The sequence below is a fragment of the Rhea americana genome, unplaced genomic scaffold (genome assembly GCF_003343005.1).
Source record: "Rhea americana isolate MKP2758 unplaced genomic scaffold, rheAme1 scaffold_303, whole genome shotgun sequence".
NCBI lineage: Eukaryota > Metazoa > Chordata > Aves > Rheiformes > Rheidae > Rhea > Rhea americana.
Window position 1 is genome coordinate 457,040 of NW_028186428.1, and position 25,453 is coordinate 482,492.

The 25,453-nt window shown below is 34.4% G+C and overlaps 1 protein-coding gene across 4 annotated transcripts in view; it reads right to left on the minus strand.

Moving 5' to 3' along the window:
* Positions 1-25,453, minus strand: part of CFAP20DC (CFAP20 domain containing) — a 90,880-nt gene that overhangs the window by 25,756 nt on the left and 39,671 nt on the right. For all 4 annotated transcript variants that reach the window (XM_085309803.1, XM_085309804.1, XM_085309802.1 and 1 more), the window contains 3 exons: positions 18,065-18,396; positions 11,687-12,100; positions 2,340-2,543 (listed from right to left, as the gene is read on the minus strand). In XM_085309803.1, coding sequence (XP_085165929.1) covers positions 2,340-2,543; positions 11,687-12,100; positions 18,065-18,396 — 950 coding nt within the window. The remainder of the gene's footprint in view (positions 1-2,339; positions 2,544-11,686; positions 12,101-18,064; positions 18,397-25,453) is intronic.

Here is a 25,453-nt window from a genome sequence, read left to right on the forward strand (position 1 = left end):
ACTGAATCCCATGTCAGTTTTTTCACTGGTTTGAAAAGGATGTCAGACTAACTGGCCTACAATAACTTGGTCATTTCAGCTGTCTGTTTGAATACTGTCACAGTATCGATACTCTTAGAGTCTTCTAAATTTGTAAGGACATCAAAATACACTAAAATTTAACACCAGCACACCAGAATGTCCTTCATCTACCTTTATAAGACTCTCCTTTGTCAAACAATTTGGGGTCTTAATTAAATTACTGGCCTCCCTAATAAATCTGTTTATAACATTCTTAGACACTAAAGCACTAGAAAAGGAATTATCATGTGATTACTCTGCTTTTTCCCAAATATTTGAACAAAATTACAACAAGCAATGGTAAACACAGCTCCATACTTCAAAGACTAGCATCAGCATTTGCAATAGCTGCTGCTGCAGCAGCTATCACACAAAAGAAAACATAAGTGGAACAGATATTGGTATAGAAAATCTCTTTGGGTATAGGCAGAGGTAATATTGCTGGGGAAAAGTGTGGAAGCTCAACTCCAGCACCCTTTGCTGTAGTGAGGGACTAAGTAGTTAATCCTTATCTGAGAAAGATTACATTTGCTTTCTAAACTACCTCTTCCACCCTTCCCACACCAGGGTTCTTGTTATTAAAACCACAATGCCCACCTTGCAAAATGCACAGCAGAAACTTGCACAAAGCTGTACAGGTAAGACAYGTCAACCTTTCAGTCCACAGATAGAAATAAAAGAAAATATGTTTCTTTTTAAAATTTTTTTTATGTAGAGGATTGCCACAAAGGAGTATTACAAGTAACTAGAGCCATATTAAATTCATTTTAATGACTAACATTACATCTAAACACTTTAAACTGGAAGTTTTAGTCTGAAACGTACAGAAGSTGATCAAAGCAGCGGGATCAAAAAACTGTCTTTGCAATCACATTACGTCTCACTAAATACTGCAGTACAGTATTACAGTACAGAGCAGTACAATTTATTTTAGAAGTTCATTTTGTTTTAGTCACAATCTGTATTAACCAAACTTGACATGTCTAAATATTCTTATCAATTTCCTGATGATTAAGGTACTCAAAAGTTAATGAGACTGCTTTTCTCTTTATTTAATTGAGTCTCAGTTGTCCAGTCTTAGAGATTTACTTCATGTTAGAGTCTATCAAGTGAGCACTAAGAAAATGCATTGGAAATATGATTAAATCATACTAAATGCACAATACTGACATATCCTAAGTAGTTAAAAAGAACAAATGTTTCGCTCGTATCCCTCAAAATTTTACTTTGTAAATCATATTATTAGAACAATTACTCATTTATCAATAAATATCTGCTAATTCTGAACCTCCATTTATTAGTATAGCACAAAGCTCTTATACTGCATTTATCATTCATTATAGAAGATTGCTACCACAGGCCTGTATCCTGGGCCCTGTAAATCCCTACAGAAAATTTGCAGCTAACGTTTTAGAGCACTGAACCTACAGTAACTTATATAGAGGCAACACAGCAGTGTGCTACTCTTCTAAGGCTGGACCTGCCTCTAACAGTGCATGGCATTCGCTGCTTAGGCCACATTCATTATTATTGTTTCAGCTGTAATAAAATAAGAACTATGTTGCTTAGAAAATGGCCTATGAAGTTATCGAGTTTTACAGCAATGCCTGCAAGTACCTTTATACAGTTGCCAAAATGTTATTCCGTGATTTCATACATTCAATACTCTTTAGTGCAGTGCTAACAAATATGCCTCTGCTTCTAATAACAGCACTCTGTCACACAGTACAGCTGTGTGCTGTTATGTAACACTTCTTTCCAGGACAAATAYTGATACAAGGTGGAGAACACAGAAGGACCACATACTAAGTGCTCAGAACTACTGCAGCATTTCTCTCCTGTCCTCCTCGTTCAGTCCTTTAGGCCATTAGCTGTTCAGGAATGAAACTGCATAARTACAAGAAGCAATTATTTTCCCTTACTTGTACTGTAATGCTGTTCCTCCTTGGTATATCTGGGTTTCTTTCATTTTGAAACTATTTTTAAGTACTGTAACACACATTTATAAGTTGTCTGCCACTATTRTGACATGCTGTACAACCTATTTTACTATGTAGGGCTCTACACGAATACATAAAATAGGTTTGCTTGTTTTCCATGGCAGTACTACGGAAGCTGCTAGAATTGCATGCGTTTTGGTTGGGGAAAATTAAAAAAGTTTGTTAAGGCTATCTTAGATTTCCAAAATCTAAGAAATTTTACCCAAGACCACTGAACTGTGGAGCTGGCAGGGACCACGTAATCAAATTTTAGAAAAAATACAGTAGGTTTAGACTCACTGGGGGGAAAGAAGAGTTCCAGGTTGCTGTATCATCACTGCTTGTGCTTATGCTAACATTGCAGTCATCTATCTGTGATGCACTCAGCCCATGTGAGATCCCAGTATCTCCTAAATCTTCATTTTGTTGTCTTGTCATGCTAGCCAACATTTGTAGTTCAGACGCACTTAGTCTGTTTGACTGGTAGTTTTTCCAATCATACTCCTGTGAAATAGGACGGAAAAAAGTTTAATATAGWTAGGATCATAGAATACAGTATACAAATAAAACAGATCCCTTGGGGAAATCCTTTGGGAAACCTTCAAGTAGCTATATTATTAAAAGAGAAAAAATATTTACTAGAAAAGATAAGTCAACAGATTTCTGTTTAGCTATGAAGATCAAGCATATATTTTATATATATATATATATATATATACACACACACACATATGTATACACTCACATACATACATTGTATATATAAATACAAAAAACTTCATAGGAAGGCAACAAAAACTGTTCTGGACTGCAGAGCAGTTTGTATCCAGGGTGTTTGGTGAATTTGGCGTTCTACTGAAATTAAAAACAGAGTATAGAATCAAGCTTCCAAAAGTATGAAAATCTACCAGCTAAAATTGCTTAAATATCAAATGCAAATCTTGAAATAAACATAATCACACATTTATCATAGTATCATAAAAATTGCAACATAAAATTTAGTAATTTGTCAAGCATAGCACAGAATTTCTCTGGAAAACTACATGTCAGCCCAAAATTTTAAAAGTTATTTTTGTAACTTGTCAGTGTACAGATTTTAAAATAAATGCCTCCATATTTTCATTTTTCTTCCTACTTACTAGTTGAATTCTTAACATAACTCTGAACTGTTACCTAAAATTTGATCCAGAGGCCAAAAGCTGCAAAAATTAATAACTATTCTGCAGTTTGTCCTTATGCCTCACACAAAGCTTCATGACAGAAATTGTTAAGTGAGCCTAATTTGCTGTTGCATCATCTCTATTAAAAAAAAAAAAAAGGAGAAGAAAAAAAATCGTAAGAAAGGAACTCTCTAAAGTGTCCACACAGGAGCAAATTGAGTATTTGAGGCCTTTAGTTTTATTTGAAGTGAAGTTGCTGTTGCTGGTCACGAAAGAAGTCCCAAGACTATCCCAAGATCTATACTCCCAGGCTCCCAAACGCTCCAAGGGACAGTGCTTTCACTATGGGAATAGAATGGGCTGCCCTCCTGGGACTAAAACCTACTGATGAGGGAGCTGGGCTGGCAGCAGGGGCAATCCCCTCACTGTTCTGCTCTGGGGGGGACAGTGAACACCCGAAAACCCCAACTACGCAAGCAAAATCAGCAGCATTACTGATGTGGACATTGCTAGCATTTCCCGCTATAAAATCTAGGAATCTTTCAGTGGGTCTTCTGGGGGAGACAAAAGTCACCCTCCTGTCTGAGAGCTATTACTAGAGGCTTCCTCACTTTGTCCCTATGTATATAAATACATTAAGTCCTGTATGTGGATTATAGCCATGAATTGGCTACTCGTGAAACACAGGATAATGTGAATTGCAGCATTATTTAGCAAGAGAAGTATTTGGAAGTTGCTATCACCTCCCATAAACATGACACTTCCCTTTAAAACCCCTCATGAATATATGAGTTACTCTATGTAAGTTTACATACACTGCAAAAGAAAAACATACACACCACAAAAGACATCATACACTGGAAATATTTCCGTATTTTAAAGAAATCATGCAAAAAGATAAATAGATATCCTAGATCTGCATCTATATTGCTTAGAATTTCACAAAGTATTCCCTTTCACTAGAAGAATTACATGACATCATTGCTCAAACAAGAACTTATTTTGCGGTTACAAATAGTGCATTCTTCTGTTTTAGGCAGTTCCATATACCCTAATGAAACTGTATTCTCTGGGAATCAGAAAAGCATTATYATCCCTCTGATCTCCTTTCTTACTAGCTTTTTTTGTCCTCAGGAATCAGAGTAAGGTCAGGTAATGAAGGACTATAAGGATATTAGATTAGTTATTTCCCCCTCAGAAGGGAAGCTGGGGATACGTTCATACGTTCATTCACAGTACTGTACTGCAAGTGTAGGATGTGCAATGTAGCTCAATCTCTAGAATATTCAACCAGGTATTTGCAAAAATACTTTTAGAATGACAACATGCAGTTTATTTTTGTTTCTTCACAGCTGCCATAAAAGACACCAACAGTTATTATCTGAAAAGTGTGTAAGACAACACTTGCTATTTAAATTTAGCTAAAAAACTGAGTACCACTCAGTAAATATTGCTAACAAAAACTAAATTTTGGGGAGTGACCACTCTATCATTTATTTTTGACATTTTATGCATCTCATTCTGAGTCCTAAGGAAATAGATACTTCATCAAAAGCCAGCTACAGCAAATAACCAATCAAAAAGAAAATTAGCACTGAAATAACAAAGTAAAMCACCTTTGATGGGAAGTGTGCCTGCAAATTGACAATCAGCAGGTAAATATATAATGTACAACTAGATTTATGACTGAATGGCTCTCACATCGGTACATCTGCATGTGCAAATAAGCAGATCTTTGTGAAAAAGGCAGTTCTAAAGCCCCCTGCAAACATTTTCAAATTTTTATCGTCTATCTCAAGTTCTTAGTCAAATGTCTTTTCAAAAGCCACTTATAAATTTTCCTACAGAATCACTCCAAGCACTAAGAGTTTWTTTATTTATTTATTTWTTTTTTAAGCACTGATAAATATAGTCTGCCATTTTGTACATGGCATCAGAGCACGCCCGTTTGTGCAATGCGTGAGCACACACACGTACGGCTAGAAGGCATATCCTGGAATTGCTTTGTTGAGCCCACCATGGAAATGATTACAGTGGATTCAAACTATGTTCCYATTTTCAAAATACTGAAAGGTCTTGAAAACTACAGTCAGGAAATGATTTATCTGAAATCTATGCAAAATTAGATATAGCTTCTTTCATGAAACGTGATTACCTTGGTTTCACAGTACTGCAAAGAGTTAAACAAATTTCTGTTATATTTCAGAGAATTAGATGAATTGTACTAGCTGAGATAATGAAATCATCATCACGTAAAGCAGTATTACCTGAATATGTTTTGATACAATAATTTTTATAGAAAGCATTAATCTCAGTCCATCTTTTAGGCGTCTGTTACTATTATTAGCACAGGTGCTACTCCTTTTTAGTTCTAGCTTTTGAGGTCCAAGCTTTATTCCTGAGTTGTGTGATTGTTACTATCATATTTTATTCCTAAAATAGCAGAGATTTTCTCTAAACTTATACTGAATTTAAGTTCAATTATTATTATTAGTTATTAATTCACTTTAATATCAAGCCTGTTATGTTGCATCTGGAAAGTCTCCTTTTTCTTTGATCTATCAGTGTTCTATCAGATCTACTATTGTTTTAACCTTCATTGACCTTACTGAAGTTGTTGATTTCTTTTAGATTTTCCTATATAGGAGTCCTCCGCACTTCATATATTTGATCAGTACAAAAGAAACTTTTTATTCATATACAAACCATTCGGCATGAATAAATTCAAAGGACAGCATGAACTTCTGCCATGCAGAATAAAGGCATTAAGAATTGAAAGAATATTCTTCTTGAGGCAAAACACTTCCCAGTCCTGTTTGTATTTTCTTTTACCTCTATGAAGAAAGATGTATAGATGTTGGAATTTATACAAAACAACTTAAAGCATTCTTTTTTTGCTTTATCTTATTTCAAATTGTCATTCTGTTTTCATCTCTTATAATCCTCCCATTCTTCAACAGAAATACCATGTTCAGAAAAGAGAGGAGTCATGAGATTTCTGTCCTTAACTGCCTCTGCAATAAGACCCTTGTAATAAAGGAGAAATGGGTCTAAATATTCTGTAGCTTTAGATGACTACTAAAAAAAAAGTCTCTTCACAAATTTTGTATTGTTTTAGCTAATTTTCAAAGAGAATTTGAAAATTGAATTTGAGATAAATTTAACTTTGTAATTTAGGAGAAATATTTGATAAGAAGTAATTCCACAATACTCATATATTTGTCTATACTGAATATTTTATTTAGCAATTAAAAGCTTATCTTGTCTTTCTCCATATCCTCCCCTTATGATAAAGTTTTTTTTTTATTAAACTCTTAAAACTTCCGCTAGATTGACTAAAACTGTTATTTAAAGGATTTTTTCATCCATAATGACATTTGTATTCTTTTAGTTTCAAATGATTCACTCAGAATTGTTTGAATGTAGTTATAGTGCAGAAAAGTTTAATTACCGTCTATCTACACGGTTGCAGCATTACCCAGAGGGTTGTACTTCTTTCTTAATTAAAAATATTTGAACTTAATAATAGAGAACTCTATTAAAACATGAATAAAACATTGCAAGCAACCAGGTCCTTAAAGTATATTAAGCAGTTAGCAAATCGACTGCAGTAAGAGCTGGTTAAGTTTTTTTTTTTTTTTTTTTTAATTTCTCTGTATGAGCAGATTAAAAGAGTACTTCTCTGTAAACTCTTACTCTAATATCCTTTCATCCTCTTGTACATAATTCTCAAGAGTGCTTCAAAACAGAATAAAATAATTACATGTCTACAGCAAACAAAAAAACCTCCAGTGCTTGTTATTGTTAACAATATTGTGTGTCTGTCAGAACTTATTTCTTAAAACTTATAGGAATCCAGAATATGGATTTCTTCCTGCAAAACTGCTCAGAAATATATCTACTGTATTCAGCAGATACCAAAAAAGTAAAATATTCCTTGTCTTAGATATGCATGTGGTCACAGAAAAAGCTATATTCAAGTCTGATCATATTCACTTCAAAAATATTGAAAATATTTTTAACATAAAGTATATATTTGACTTTATTCTCTAAGAGCTAGTTGGACATGCTTTCTAATGACAAACCACTGCTTAAAAGCGGTCAGTGGCACTCAAATTTTTGTTCAGTTTTGCAGTACACCATATTAAGAAAATAAGCATCGAAGAACTCCAAGGGAAGGCTTATGGAGGGGAAAATTTTATTAGTTAATCAAATGAAATACAAGAGCTAAATCWGCCAGATACTTTTGTCTTATATTTTGTAGCAATAAACACAAAGTCCACCATTCATAATTTCTTCAATATACTCATAAGCCTTGTTTTTGCTAAAAACTTGCAATCAACAAATTACATGTGCAATACACTTACACCAAGTAATTATAGTATGGTGATAGTCCTACTGTCTTAACTTAGTAATCAAACATTTATGAGCAGAGAAAAAAAAAATGACTGCTCTTCTTCATGTTTGAAGGAAAACAAAAACATTACAAAAATTAAAACATAGTTATCCTTTCTGGCACTTTAAAAATTAAAAAAATATATTTGACAGGAAAGAAAAAGATAAATTAACTGAGGAAAGCTTTGGAACCCATTTGTCCCAAAGACATTACATTTGGTATCCTATGGTCCCACACAATTTTCTCTTATTTTTATACTCTTACTTTTAGCATCAATAGGAAAAGGAGAAAGAAAGAAAGAACTATTAAACTGCTTAAGTGCTTTCTGCTCCTATTACAACCATCCTATTTTTTTCAGCTAGTATCTTGCATATCATACTTCAAAATGCATGTATGCTGATTATGAATATTTACAACTTTTGCTTCACTACACCAGTTTTACATGAGAAGGATTATGTGGTTATGAGCGAAGACCTGCTACAAACCAAGAAGAATTTAGCTATTCTTTCTCTATTCTTTTTTCCTCTCTCCCTTTTTATTCTTTTTATAAAGGGAATTCACGTTCTTCGCTTTAATAGACAATTTATTGGTGCACTTGCACCATCCAGTCAGGGATGCCTCTTTGCTGTACAGTCAGAATACAGGAGCCTAAAACACATCAGAGCTGCCAAATAACAGGTATCACAAAATGAAAGCTTAGGAAAAGAAAAGATACAATAAAAATAAGGTGTCTTGGAGGGGGGGAAAGTACCTGCAATTTTCAGAGAAGACACTATAAAATGTCATCTCAAATGGCTATCACTTCAGCAAATCTGAGCACAAAACATGGCAAACCATGCCAAACTATTGGCATTACAGTGTCAAGGGGTGACTGTTCACACATAGCTGGAATAACTAAGCAGCCCATTATTTTACTGCAGCTTGTATCAGACCAGCCATTTTTCCTATTAGTACTAGCACAAACAGATAKCCTTTTAAGAGCTATACCTGCTGCTGACAGACACTGCACACTTCCTAAGCTCTAGAAGAAACTGCAGAGCAATAGGGAGACCAGCTGGCATATGTGAGCCCTATGTGTGTGTGTCATACATGCAGACCATGTGGGCAATCAGTAGCTGTAAAGGAAACAGGGTAATAACAAAGATGGCTTGTTATCAGGCTTGACATGGCYGGAGTCAAAGTAATAAAGTATTTTGGTTCCTAAGTATGACAAAAGAGGACTTGCTAATGAAAAATTAATTGCAAACCACATCAGCAGTCTACATTTAGCTATATTCTAAAGGATAAAGAGAAGTTGATCACTTCTTCAAACACTCATAACATCTTTCATGAAAGCAATCAACATTCCATTTTGTTATAGACAAACAGATTATAGTTATGATTACTAATAAACATACTTGAATTTTAAGTGGAACAATTTCCCAAAGCTAAGATAATGAGGAAACAAGGTAGGAATACATTTAATCATAAAAAAGTGAGTAGTTACTGGTAACTAGAAAGTCTGTCTAATCCCAAAACTACCAAAAAAAAAAAAAAAAAAAAAAAAAAAAAAGAAGAAGAAGAAGAAAGAAACAAGTATCTTACCTCTCTCTAAATCCAAAACGCACAGACACCGCATACTTTTACATCATAAGCAGCAATTCTAACGTCTTTTCTCTAAAATAAATTTATAGAATATACGCTATTTTTAGGACTTTGTTTTTGTTATTTTGTTCTTTAAGGTTATCAGCCACTGATTTTTTTCACTGATGTCTCTGACTTCTATTGTTAATTTTCTCTACTTCCTAAATGATGATTCCAGCAATATCATCCTGCAGGACATACTCTGTGCTCAGATGGCCACTCCTACCTGAAGTTTACAAACTCACCATAGGGTCTCAGTACCACTTCACATTTCCACCTATGTTACTGTATTTCATTCCCCTTGTCTTCCCCTACTCCCCTTCCTTCCCAAAGGAAACTTTTGTCTCCACTCTTCATGAAAAAGGATAGTCTATTTTTATCAGTAAAAGAATAAGCCCTTTACAAAGTCCACTCAGCTACCTGTAGAATACCAGAAGAGATTTCAAGAACTCTCAAACCATGAGACTGATTCATAGTCTGATTCACTGAATTACAAAATACATAAAACCCATCCACTAAAGGTGCCCATTTTACCACACACACACACACACACACACACACACAAAAAAAACCCAAAACAAAAAACAAAACCACCCACCCACTGAAGTATCAATGGCATGGCAATAAGCAGGTTTCCCTGCCACAGATACTGAGAAAAGTTGAACATGTGCTTTCCTAGACACTATTTTTTAATCTGAAGCCCAGGCTGGATTGCTCTTCCTAATGTTCAAGGCCCTGTTTTCTACATCCACAAACAGCAGCAGTGTAGTCCACTCTCTGCAGCCGTAACAGCCAAAAGTAGGTGTTACAATCAGGGTCATCATCAGACGATCCTGCCACAGCCGCAGCAGCAGCTTTGTCCCACGGAAGTAGTCACTTCTGCTTCCCCTTTCATGGGCACAGTCAAAGCAGGTAACAGTTACCAACAACAACAGAAACACCATGGATTAAAATTCTAACTATTGAACAATAGCAAAATCCCCTTACTAGAATGGTGACTGCAGTATCCTAAAGACTCAACAAGCTGCAAGGACAAAGACACAATAACGATGGGAGACCTCAATTTCCTACACGTAAATCAGGAAAATGTCACACTGCAGCCCATTACCTGTAACTAAGTTTTTCCAAAGCATAAATAACTACTTCATAGAGCAACAAAAAGAGAAGTGCTTATTCTTTTGGTTTCTAGCATTGTGCAGTACCTGGYTCAAGATACTACAGCAAGAAAAAAAGCAGTCTTACTTCAGTGACCATGATTCAAGAGCCATGGGAAAAAAAGCCCMAAAAAACACCCCACACAAACAAGCAAAACTAGGACTAAATACAACAGAACTTGACCTGCAGAAAAGACACTTGAGGGGGAATATGATGCACAGCTATAAAATACTGAGTAGCACAGGTAAGAAKAATAATAAATGATTATTCCTAGTTTCCTATCACAAATACAAGAATAAGATATACAAATATGTAGAAGAAAATCCACCAACAGTTATTTAACACAGAAACACCACCTTTCATTCAAGAAGTTACTAAGCTGTACTGCTGGCAGGAAGCCGGCAGAGCATGCAGGTAGGGTATCACTGGATGCCTGCTCTGTCCTTGTACTTTTCTCTAGCCCTCTGTGACTGACAGACGCTGGCTCCCATCCAGTATTAATCTGGTGAAGAGGTCAGATGTTAAAAGATACAGACAGGCAGTAATTCTAAGCACAGAAGAATTCCATAACTGAAACGTGGCACAGTAACACACTTCATTTGCTATTTACAGAATACAACTGATTATTAAGCTTTAATTCCCAATTCAAAGCACAGTATTTAACATAAGCTAACAAACAACAATTAAGAAATCTGTAAGAACATAATTAGCATCAGACTAATTTGTTCTTAAAAGTACTATATGTTTCCATAAAGAGAGCACAGGAAGAAAAAAAATGGGGATAAAACAACACTGGGGAATGCAACAGTTCCCAGAGTAACCCGGCAATTCAATGTCACAGCCTTACTGCTAGCCTTGAATCATGTAATTTATTATTTTTCAGAACTGTAGTAGACAGACTATGAAGTACAYAGATTCTTCTATGGTTCCTCTTTAATATGGTTATTGAAAGTCTGTCAGTTTTCCTCTGTAGCCTTCCAGCCCAAATTTGTATGTGCATCTCTAACTTGTGTATTTCTAAAATGTGAGTTGCTTAATAACACCTCTTTTCATCTATGAACCTCTTTGATTTGTTTTATCTGAAGTATTATTTTAGGTTAAACAACTACAACAACAACAAAAAAAATCTATGAAACCAAACTTTCAGGAGACTGAACTTCGTAATACTGTTACGATGGAATGTATCTGGAATGAAAACCTAGGATGTATCTGGAAAAAAAATGTATTAATTCTYACTTCTTGTAAATGGTAATTTAATACAGCTCCTCTATTTATACAATCTAATCATTTAATTTCCAAGTAAAATCACTTACAGAAGTCTCTGCTGTCATACACAAATTTTCTCTTGAGATTTTCTTCATGGACTTTATATTGATTGATGTTTTTAATTGACCAAACACTCTTTCAGATCTTTCAGGTTTTTCAGATGCATTTGGAATTACTCTRAAGAATTCTGATTTACTTCCAGTTGGAGAAAGACAAGGGGTAGGCATTAAACTTCTCTGAGAGTTAGCAGAATCCATTTTTTTCATAGTGGAACATTGTGGTTTTGACAATATAGTTTCCTTGAGGTTGTGTTTGCTGTGTCCCTTATTCTTCCAGTATTCATTTCTCCAGGACYTTCTCTTTACTGGGCTCTCTTTAAGAACTGCTGAATCAAATATTCCTTGCCTGCTGTGGCTGGTCTTAAGGTACTCAGTACCCTGGATGAATTCACTGCTGTCACCCTAARTTTAGGAAACAAAGTAATAGTGATTTCCTCTCATCATCACACAATACTGTTTCATATGAAACACTTAACCTTAAGGTTTCAAAATGGCTCTTTAATTCCTACAGCTTTATTCTAAATTTGCAAAGATTCTGAGAACCATCTGCTCTTCCTGGCAACAAACTTGAGTATACCATAAATATATTTCTACTACTTCAGTAGGGAACCAAAGGGAGGGAGAACAGAAATGATTGCACATTTCAAAACATAGGCTCAAATTCTTGCCCCAATTTAGAATGCTGGAAATCTCTCTTACCTGGGGTTACACGATAATCATCACTTAAATCAAAATTATAACAACTGCAMCACAAAAAGTAAGGATAAAGTCCATTACAGTGGTGTCTTTCTATAGAATTACTAGCATTCCATATTTTCTCATAGCATCTTGAGCTCAAATGTAAAGAAAATGCCTGTTGAGATCCACTTTACACATCTCTGGAATATCATTTCAGAATTTTTGAAGTTATTTTATTAGCCTTGTATTTATGCTTCTAACAGCGCCTCAGCAAAACATCCCATGTATCAAGTTTCTTATGCTCACCTCATCTCAACATCAAAACAGCAAGTCCAAACACAGAGAAAGAAAAATAAAAGGGAAGCAAAAGCTACTGTTTGCCTCCATGTTATTATTCCCATGAAAGAAAGGATGAGGAGCCTCATCTTCATCTAATCGTTATTGCTCCTCTGTCATATACTACCACAGCAGGCAGTATATATTGAAAGCTTCAAAAAGACACTGAAATATCATCTTCAATATGCCTCTCATAGGCAAGGTACAATCCTACTGCAAATAAAAATGAGGCAAGTTTGTTACTTACTTCAGTGAGTCCAGGACTGGACTGCTGAAAATGAAATGCACGCTTAAGAAAATAAACCCTCTATTATATTGCAATCTTACCAAAAACCACAGTTATCATACCATGCAGTTTCACTGAAGATATTTTATATAGAATTTATTTTTTGAATATTTAACAATTTTAAAGATGAACGAATAAAAACTGCATATATTTATTAAAAACTCTGTATGTTAATAGGAGATAGACGTATAATTATATGATTATGCTAACACAACCAAAAATACATTATAATTAAAACATTTATGCCCTAAATTAATCTATGGAAGCTTCTTTGTAAGATAAGCAGGTAAAATGGGTATAGTTACTTGAAAGAGAAGTACAGCTGCAGAAAGTACAGCTGCCATTACTCTTTAATATTTTTATATTAGAGAGTTGCCAAGAAGAAAAGTTTTACTTTTTATTTTGTGTTATGCTATACACACGACATTTTATAAACTGACGAGTAAGTGACCGGCAAACAGACCTCAAAAAGTGTCAATGCAAATAAACAGAAGCAAGGAACACATCTGGAGATATTTTGATGGGAAGGTTACTTTTATCTTCTTACTCCATAAATTTCAAAAGGGCTCAATGTCCCCATCTATACCAAAGACTATTTTAATATTTTATCCTGTAGCATCTTTTTTGGAAGTATATGTGAAGGTTACATCGAGGACAAGCTAAATAAACTCAGCAACATGGGAAGATGAGTAAAATGGGGAAAAAAAAGAAAAACAAAGTCATGCTATGTAGCCTTCAGAAGTTCCAGTCTTCTCAATTCATCCTAAAAGATGCGAGAAAACCAAACAACAATAATGTAAATTATTTAAATAAAATTGAAATATACCTTATTTCCTCCCCCCTACAGACCAGATTATAATTTCAGTTCATCATGCACCTAAGCACACGCTTAAGTCTCAGGWATTTTCAAGGGAATTATGAATGAACTTAGTAAAGCATATTTTTGATTCCAACAGTAAACAGTGTAATTACTTGAATAAATAATCTAATTTAAAATTTTGAAATACTGCAGCACTATTTCAAGGATCTAATGCATTTTCTAATATTTTAAAGAATATTTTATATATATATATATATATACACACACACACACACACATAAAAAGAATGAGCAAGTAAGGTTGAATTTATTTATTAAGATATCACTGACTGCTATTCGTTTGCAAAAAACAAGGGAGCGATGTATTTATATTATGCTTTCTAAAAAGACAGACTAATTTAGCCATTTCCACAATACCTATTTTTATTGTACATTTTAGGCAGAACAAGAAATTTACAGATACATGAAATGTCATCACATTTATAACTTTGTGTTGCTTTAGTTCATTCAAAGTTCATTCAATTGTTAATACTGAAATGACATATTTTGGAAAATATATATATATATATATATATAAAAAAAATCCTATGCAGTAATTTCCTTGAAATACAAACATACACTTCTTTCTTATTCTAGTGTTTTCACTTGCCATGAAGCTATCTTAAAATCTATGTTGGAAACTAAATTAGGTTAATTTAAGGTGGAAGACTTAAAACAATGCATTATTTTCAGGCATTGAGGAAAAAATATAATCTTGATTTATTTGTAACTTAAATCTCACACAACTTTCCATGTCCCTTCAGCGAAAAATATTTAGGTTCCAGAATAATTTGTTTGTTAAATATTCAATTAGGAAATGGTGCCAAAAATATCAGTAAAGTTTGCTTGATTAACTTAGGACAGCACAGGTATACTGAAGATTAAAATGATTTCCCTGAGRAACTATTATTTCACTACATAGCCTTTGTACTGCATTCCTTGTAAGAACATGCAGACAGGTAGTTGGACAATAATATCCAGGTATGTAAAACTGATTACTCTGGCTGGGGTGTAATTTTAAGATGATTCTAATGACTCTAAAGGGCCACTTGGAGTAGATCAGATGTAGCCCCTTTGTAGGCAGAGCTCTAATACTGAGGTATCAGAGTGAAAATGCCTATCAGTCTTTCTAATGATACATTAGCTTCCTTAATTTTATTCCTTTACTCTTTGAATTATTTAAGGACAGAAAATTTCTCAGTTTCCTTACAGAAGTCTTCACAGATGAATGTGCCTCTTAAAATAGCAGGTTTTTGATAGCACTGTGTGACACTGCAGTCACACCGSTCACAGTCACATAGCTCCTGCAACCAGCAAAAGTTCTGGCTTTTGCTCTGGGTTTGCCTCAATCTGTAAAAGCTGATATGACAAATTTAATTAGATTAAGTCTCTTACAGAAGTTTGGGCTGAAAGCATGGACATTTATGTATTTCTAAAATAAGCTATTTGATGGTAAAAGATTCTAAGAGAAGAAACAATTTTATCCTTTACTGATCATTTAAGGTAGGTAATTGAATAGCAGCATTTAACTATCCCAGTGACTAATTAGTTACCACTGAAGGAAATTTATAAATAATTGCTGCCCAATTATAAATAATTCCTCCCCAAAAGAAAAAAATTACATAAAAGATAATTCTAACACAATTAATGTGTATATCTTCTGGCTTTCAGTATATGCAACATAAAAAGAGTCAATGTTCACTTACTTGAAATCTACTGTGAAGCACAATGGCCTGTTTCATACATTTCACAATTTAGTAAGTATTTATTTATAGAAAAATACTGCTATTCCATTGCTTTAGTCAAAAAGKACATAATGCTGCTTTGCAGTACTAACTTCAATATTAGTCTGGGACGAAACTGGGATTTGATCTCTCTAACTGTAATTTTAGAATGCATGATGCAATGATTTAATAAAACCCCAAATTTCTAGCACTTTTGACTTCTATCCCAGTCTTAGATATATAAACTGGGAAAGTAAACAAATTTTTTTTCATGAAGACCTGAAAGTTTCACTTATGTATTCCCAGAAGAAAGGCAATTCATGCTCATACACACTTATTTTCGTTGCAGGTTGAGTTGTATCTTGTTTGATATAGTTTCAAGAGTGCTGTATCTAAACATAATGCATTTAAATTTTAAAGAATACTGTAATACAATCAAGGACTGTGACAAGGAACAAAAGAGMAAAACCCTGTAACAATGTAATTTATTTCAGCAGGTAATATTAACACAATTTTAAATAGCACTGCAAAAGTTAGCATGATTTAGCCTAGTAAATATTTTGTCATGCAAGTTAAATAAACTGACGGAATGCATTATGTTAAGCTAAAGAATTCTGGTGATTTTGCAAAAAGATACCTTAAATTATGTTAAAAGAGATATTGTTAAGCCAGTAGTCTTATGTTTAGCTCCTGTGGCTTTTCCAGGATCCTCCTTCCTGTATTTTCAATGCCTCATACAAAACTGTTTTCCAGTTTTTTTTTTTTTTAGTAATACAAAGTAGAGAATTTTTTGAATGTTGAATGAATACCCAGAATATCAGTGGAAAGCTGACATTGCAGAACAACACAGAATACATCTGTACAAATGAGGATGAATATGGACAAAAATATGACTGATAAAAAAAAGCCACTGAACCAAGAAATTGTTTYACATGAAAGAAAACTATGAATTACTAATGTAATAAGACTGAGTTAAAAGCTCTGATAATTTATTAGCATGCTGTAGATTTGTTTATTGTAATTATACTTTAGTTTTATCAGTGTAATGCATTTACAGCTGCAATGCTGATAATGATCTAATGCAGTTTTTGTCCAAAGATAATGAAAGAATCAAAGGCTGCTCTCTAGAGTACTGCTGGCACATGACCAAAGGAAAGTCTTTAGCTCACATAATAATTAAAATCAGTTCTGATAGGGCAGCATTCACTGGTTAACAATTGTGCCCTTTCTGAAATTCTGGTTTGCCATTCTTCACACTGTTTGGAGACCTACCTTTACAATGGACTAAAATAAAATAAAGAAAGAAAARCATCCAACAAGTTGGAGAGCATTGTAATTGAGGAAGGGACAGTGCTGGAAGCCTTCCACAATTCTTACGTTAAAGAAATATTTTCCTTAACCTAGCATCAAGAATGACCTCTCTGACTTTTCATGAGCATAACTGACAAAAATTACTTGAAATCTGAAGAGTTCTAAATCTTCAGAACCATTATTACATATAGTCAGGCTAACAGATCATGAACAGTACTATAATTTAATACAGAAATTCTGGAACAATACTCAAAATGAGGAAGCCCTATAGATTTAAGTATCTCCCTCCTCCCCCTGCAAACAAGGAAAAAACCCACAATCTTAAAAAAAGACAATTTCTATTGGATATAATTAGCATCAGTAATACGGTTTCTCAGAACAGAAGAGTATTCCTGCTGAGTTTAATCTATCTTGCTATCATGTAACTTAGTTGTACTTAACTCCTCACCTTCGAGAAACAGATTAGAATAAGAAACAGTGTTTTTTTTAAAAAAAAAAAACATGAAAAACACTAGAATTAATACAGGCAGAAACTCTTATCAGTTATTTTAACAATTCAATGCAACTATTCAGTGATTTGACTATTTGCTACATTTTTTTATAATAGTATCAATCAAGATTAAAAAATAAAAATCATTTCCTTAATTCTATTGCTGAAGGATTTCCACACTGCAAAAGAAGTCTGATGACACACAGYTCAGATAAGACGTAAAGCAGAAATCTATTGATCATCAAGTAATATTAAGCAGYTGAATTTTCTTAATTCATTTTTGACAATGCTGGTGAGCAAAACAGTCCCTGCTTAAAGCTTTAAAGGGCAGAATAAAGCCTTTAATTGCTCCACTCCTGCTCAGCTGTGTACATCAGACATACCTCTTGCTCAAGTCTGGCACGCAGACTTTTCTCGTTCTGTTGTAATGACGAACTATAAGCACTCACCCTTGTGGTGCAGGGGCTGATACAGCAATAGGTTTCTTTTGTCCACTTGTTACAAAGAGAATATTTGTATTTTCAACCCTGTATCCAGGTAGGCACAGTCACTTGACAAAGACAAATCTGCCCATAGGTTTATGGGGAAAATAATGACTTACTCTGGCTTGAAGACAGAATCTCATCCTAGGAGTTTTAGGATGAAGACTACTACATGCATATTCCATGTATGAAGTGGCTTACCTCTTCAGTGCTGTCAGTTCCTTGAAAGTTATCTTCAGTTTGGGTTTCCCTTTGGGCCTGGTTACTGTCTTGCTTCAAATCCAAAGGGAAAAGGCAACCTTCTTGTGACATACTTGGAGACTTCCCATGATAAGCTGACTGAGGTCTTGATGAAAATGTGAAAATTTCTTTATGATTCACTTGGTCATCACCTGTTTCATTGCCTTGATGTTCAGCAGTGGCATTCTGCGGTGAGGTTATATTATGACAGGTTGAATCTTGAATAGCTGTGAACTGCGGACTCTCATCCAAATGAAAAGCCTCACTGGCAATTTCAGGAAACACCCATTCATCTGAAATTAGCAAAAGGTAATAAAATTAGTGACATGCATAGCAAAATGTTTATTTTGATGACAAATATGTAAGTTATGATGATCACTGCCTTGCTTTCTTAAAGTCATACAGCAAAGTAAGTTTTTTTATGAAGAAATATTCTTCTGTATCAGATTTACACATCTGGAAAACTGAGGAGGATGTAATGAAAGAGATCTTGCTGCTTCCCCCTTACAGCTCAAAGAATCTGCAGGCTGTGATATGTAACATGCAAGTCTGCAATCTGCAAATCTGAAACTATTCAATTATTAAGATTTGATACTGTTCAACTGAATTCCATTCTAGGAAAACATAATTTTATTTAATCTGGCTGTTAATTGCTTTATGCAAGCATTTTTTGTGGTTGGTATTTTCTATGAAAAACATCATGCGTATCAGGCAAAAAGATCCTAATATTGTAATCTACTGGTTCTTTATTGCTGAAATTGTACACTCCTATGTCCACAATCTATGGTTTAAATCTCAAACCACAGCTTTCCTGAAAGACAGTGTGATATGAAAAATGCATTAAGATATCTGTTTCACTAGGTTTCCCTGCATACAGGCTGTGCTAATCTGCCAATTTTAAAACAAACAATAAACTACAGAAATGGATTTAAAGATTCAGTGCACTAGAAAAACACGAAAAGATTTTTACACTCTCCCTATTAAGTTATATTTTACTGGTTGGAACGATAGTATAGAAAAAACCTGACAATTTGATTGATCAAAACCAATCTCAAGTAGCAACTGAGAAAAAAGAGAACTGCTCAAGTATGTAATACTCCCTTATCTTCATTAAAGGTGGTGTGGTGTGGATTATTCATTAGATTTTGAAATTTCTGTCTCCATAAAACAAAGTTAGCATCAACTAAATTAAAAAAAAATCAATATAAAATAGTAAAAATGTAACAATAACATACTAATGCAGCAATTAAATGCCTGTCACAGAGGACAGTAAGTTTACAATGGTATTCAACTCTTCCTTCTTAGTTTTGTATATAGAAGCAATTATCACTTCAAGCAGATTCYGCAGCTTTATTTGAAAAGGAAGTCTCTGAACTACCACAGAGCAGGCAAAAAGGAAGCGAAAAATGAGTATGCCAGGAGAAAGAGCTGCCCTCTTATTGGGTTGCTGTGATATCTCCAGTTTACTGGAGCTGGCAGTGAAGCTACCATACTGTAGTTAGCACTTAAAATGGTAGTTCACACAAGCAACCAGGCCAAAAGTAGGGACTTCACACATCTTTGACATTTATGGATTGCAACTACTTGTTGCAGGGCAGACTACTTTTCATCCTCTAAATAAAGACCACCTACAACCACAAGCCCCATGGTTTTTCATGTAATCTCATTTTATATCAGAAAATCCTGCTAGTTTAAAATAATCTAATCATTGTCTAATATACATGAAGAAAATCTGTTTTGTAATTATACAGACCTCTTCTCTCACTTTTAATTAATGACTATAAGACATTTAAGATTAACACTTAAGTAATGACATTTATTTTAAAAATATTTTGGACTATAAAGCCACAAAATGTGAATATTCAATGCTTCTGAGTCATCCTTTTTCTGTGTAAACTCCATCTTTTTTCCTGACCAAWAACTACTAGTTTTTTCAAAGGAGAGCCAGTGCTGGACTCTCCTGTCTTTGATCACTCAAGACTGCTTCACACCCATCTGATAACAYGTTTTTCTTACCCAGGTGATTAGAATTTCATGTAAAAAGTTGTATCTGAATAAAACAACATTGAAGCCATTAAAAGGAAAACACAAATTTTCTGCCTGCATATCTCCAGTGTTAATCATGAATTTGTATTTCTCAGTTTGTTTTCACTACATTTTAAAATATATTTTAAGATCTGCATTTTTAAAGTAACAATTTTGCCTATGAAAAATGAAATAGGAAGAATCTTTTTATTGGCTTTTCAATGAAGCTGAWTGCAGTGTTAGGATGCTCAAGAACAAAGACTCGAAGACTTCTTTTTTCAATCAGTTGCGTGACTTAAGATAATTCAAAAACTTTCTTGCCCTAAAGCAGTATTTTAAAGCTGGTCTACCCAACCAGCTATGAACTTTCAGTTACTCTGACAGGCATCTGACCCACAGACCGTTAAATTGTTTTGAATGCTTTGGCCCTAAAGATGTTGCCACATCTGTGACTCCAGAAAGTGCTGCAAGCAACCTGTAAAAATGCCATCACTCCCCAAACTTCATTGGTATGTAAAGAAATCGCTTCCCCAGCTACCAGGGATGCTAAGCAGGCACAGGTTAGAACATTCCTAACACTCTTTTCTAAGGTCCACCAAAATTTTTTTAGTTTTCCAGATGCCTGCAGATGCAAGTATCTTCTTACAGGAACGTGATTTATATAAGTTTTCAGGTTAGAAAGAACATTCGCAATGGCCCTTTTTTGTTCTCTTGTCATTCCACAGAGCAGCAGTATTTCATATTCAGCAGCATCTCATCTTCAGCAGCAACATATGATGTCCAGTATTTTTGAGAGAACTGCAGAGTCCTGACTTAAAAATATGTAGCAAAAGAGAACTTTCCATAATCACTGGCATTTGTTTCAATAGTTAATAATCTGTTTAAAAACATCCTTTATCTTAGGTCTACATTTTTTTGGCTTTGGTTTCAGTCATACAATCTTACATTTTTATCTGATAGGCTGAAGGACCCTTTAATACCAAGTTTTGTTTCTCCTGAAGATATTCATAGATACTGTTCCAATCACACCCAAACCTTCTCTTTGTGAGATCCATTGCTGACAGTCTTTTGAGTTTTTCAATATAAGTATTGTTTCAAAACCAAAACACGTTCAGAATTTATCTCCTCTTCCCACTCGATCTTTAAATATCCTTTCTGAATTTCTGAAACCAGAACAGGATGYAATACAGTAGTGGTGTTTGTGCCAGACTCCATTTCTTAGTCATATTCAGGTTTCCTATTTGTATGTTGATGACTGAATTAACACCTCGGCCCACACCATCTCCCTGGAACCTCACTCACCTGGAACTGATTACCCACTCTGACTCCTAAGGCTTTCAAAGTAGGTGTTTCTCAAAATGGAGTCTTCATACATGTAAATCTAGCCTGTGTTTCAGCTGGAAAGAACTTGGGTGGGGTGGGGGTGGGGGGTGAGGTTGAGCTAAATAAATATACATATGTTTGCAATCAGCATCAGAAATTATATCTAATTTTGCAGTCTCAGTAAGTAAAGTAAGCCTGGCCAATGATACTAAGATTTTCAACTCACTGAATTAGGAAAAAGAAGAAGAAGAAAAAAAGTATCTTCAATATTTACCTGGCTAGGATAACATATGTATTCACATCATGAATGTGGTTCGAGGAACAGACAGTACAGAGAAGTAAAATTTCACCTCTTGAAATGCAGAGCATTTATAGTGAAGTTGAAACATGTAATGTGAATTTTTACAAGTTAATCATCTGAGATTTACATTTGTTGATGTACGTGCACTGACCAGGCTAAACTGTTTGCCAAATGGAAAAATAAAGTGTCTGGAGACCTCACTTTCAGACAAAATATCATTTTATAATATGACCATGAAGCACAGGTATACAGAAATGAAGGAAGAAACATTCAAAAGCGTTGCCCTGGCTCTCACCTAAACATGAGAGGTTTAAATGAAAAATGCTAACCCATTTGTTTTCCAATCATTATGTACAGAATCAATTCTTACCATCAATAATTTTTGAAATGTAGTTACATCAAGAAATACTGTTGGTTATGCCCACTGTACTTAACGATTAAACATGTTTACTGAGAGCAGAAGGTGCCCTGTGTAAAAGATTTTAATTTCTTGAGTGATTGCAGTTATAAAATTTCAAATCAGACATGTTTTCTAGTGATAATTTACACCTAACAGTATTAGAACTTTTAAAACTAGCAAGAGCATTACAGTATTTGTACATGTACAAATATATTAAAAAAATACAAAAAATCCAATCAAATCAAACTTTCTTTGACATCATAAGACAGTTACAAAAAATCGTAATCAATTCCCTTATCTTAGGGTAGGTTAACTACAGCTAAACTATTTAGGACATAATTTGCTGTATTCTGAAAATCTTCCAACAATGGTAATGCTACAYGCAATACTTATAATTAGCAAGTGTTCCCCAATTTCTCATTTAAATCATCTTTGCAACAAAACAATCTTGTGACACTTTTTTGAAACTAAACACAGTACACATGCTAGCAGTACAGAATATTCTCTTTTATGTCTTTAAAATGACTAAATGAAAACATTTAAAACAAACAAAAAATACCTAAGGTGACATTTGCTTTTTTTTTTAAATACTTTTTTTGGCCAGGATATGCAAACATGCAATAAATAATGTATGTTCATACAGTGATCTGCTCCTTCGCACTTGCCCAAATCCTCAAAACAGCTGCTCAGTTTTGTTGTTTAGCAGCTTTCCTATCTCAGTACTTTGCAGTCTTCTGACCAGTTCTGTACCCACCCTTCTGTAGTTTTATCTAGGCATGTTTTACCAAGTTTCCATGTCAGTGGTTTGTCTAAGATCAAGATCCACAACATATACTTCTCCTGTATTCAGAAGCCTTTTCCCCCCATCACAGAATTAGRTTTGACATATATCACACTATCTTTGCAGGGTTTTCAAATGCTAATGTTTCAGATCATTGTAACTAGTCCTCTGATATATTTATATACTCAGYATATAACCTACTTCATCATAACACACTCATTTGTATGTCTGAATGAATGAGAACGAATGGACAGGAGAGGGTACCGCTTGATCAAAACTACCATGAAAGAAAGATCCAAACTGCTAACATCTAAGTGCATTTGGCCTAATTTTTATTATGTTCTAGTGACTTAATAACAAGCAACTCRTCTAACTGTAGCCTCACATGTTCTYTTCTCATTCTAGAATGGCTTCTAATTCCCTTGTTGCTGTTAAATTTGAAGAGGTCATTACAGATAACATTTTGTAATGAATTCTGAAGCAAAAGCGTGTTAAACCATTTGGTTTTTGTGATTTTTAGGATTTCTTTTTTATATTTTGATACTTCATTCAAAATTGACTTAAGTAACATTTTTTTTCAAATGGTGAGAGAAAAGGAGATGAGAAGCCTRAATACTCCTGATTCTAACTCCTGATTCTGACACAGCATCTAAACTTCTATACATCACTTTATGCACCATTGTAAGTGAAATAATAAAACCTTTAACCAAATCAAAAGCACTTTAGAAGCATAAAAAAAAACTAGTTTAAAAGATTTAGTGTCTGTACTGTGTTTAATTCTAACCCTCTCTGTAAAGAACAAGATTAGTTTCCAGAGATATTGAAAAAAAAATGTACTAGGTATAGCAGTAAGTTAAATGCAAACATTGTTAGCTTGCGTGTGTACTTATTCCTAAGGTAATATGCAGAGGGAAGACATGAAAGTCTAAAACCGAAAGACAGCATTTTACAGTGGTTATGGAGTTCAACAACTTCTGTTACCTGTAGTTAGTGTAGCATCTTGTTGATAATCTACATGTGAAAGAAATGGAGTGTTTTGGACTAAACCAAATCCTATTATCTCTCAACCACAAACTGTACCAGAACTTTTTTTACCTCAGCATTTCTCTGTCAATTCTAATGAACAATTTAGAGCATCTTAGTGAAATATGAAAATTACTATGTAATCACAACACTGCAGCAAACAAGATAAATGCAAGAATGATCCCCTAAACATCTAATTAGTTCTTCTAGACAAATTTATGTTAGAGCTTCTAATTGCAACCTAACATTTTAATGAAGGTTTCAACATATCATAATTAAGATTGGCATACTATAAACAATGATCACTCATTTTATTTTTCCCCTAGCTAAAAAAACAATTTATCTTTGAAAAGGTCCTGTACACCTGCTATAGAAGATATGTTGATGAGAGCTCTSTAACAGAAGACTATTATTATGAATAGCAGTAACCCTCCTCTAAGGTAACAAGGAAAATAACCTTTGACCCTCCTTCCACTGAAATCTAAAGTAGTATTTATTCTGTTAACAAAAATGCATTCTCTGCTTTGTGTATCAGAGTAACATGAACTGATTTTTTTCAGGTTGCTTTTTCATTCCTGAGGTATAATTCCAACTTCTCTTATTGAAGTTAGTAGCAAAATTCACAGCAACTACAAGAACGACATTTTATCTTTTGTTAACAATCTGGGCAAATATTTGTGACCTACAGCTGGAAATGTCTCTCTACAAATTATGCTCTCACTTAAAGTATACTAAAACATTACAAAATATTTCATGAATTAAAAAATTGGAGATGAATAGGAAGTTCATTAATTAATGAAACACTCAAATTCAACTGTTGGAGCCAATCTGTTATTTAGGCATAGATCCTTAAAGCCTGGCTCTCATTTACACACCTAGTTCTTATCAAAAAATCAGTAAGAGGGCCATACARCTCTTCCAGTGTCTACTCTTTGATCTGTAGATAGTGGGTAATGAGAACGCTTTAATATTTTAACCGAGTCTTACTGAGATGTGATTAGTTGGTATACTAATATACACACACACTTTGCTAGAAAACCAATTAAAGCAGGCCTTGATGAACAGCTCACAAAGGTCTTACCTAAGCAAAAGCAGAAAGGGACAAACATTAAGCTAATGGCATAATATGTCTAATCCTGTTCCAAGATGAGCAAAGGAGATGGCTGTGCAGGGTTTAGGAATATTCAGCATCTGGTGATAAGAAAGGAGTAGCGTATAGTAAATTCTTGATAATATGACTTGTTTTGATCATGGTATAAGCGGGAATCAGAAATCAAAAAAGCTTTGCGTGCACTTAAGGAACATGTGTTTGTGGCCATTACTTTTCACGGGCTGAAGCATATTAACACACTGTTGGCAAAGCACAGTCCTGACACGTGTCCAGACAGTGACCCTGGCTGAGTCACGGGACAAGATCAGCTGTTGGGAGTTTCCTGACTAGAATACTGATCCTGAGGCTTCTGCGATTACAGTCCCAACAGCATGAACAGCACGCAT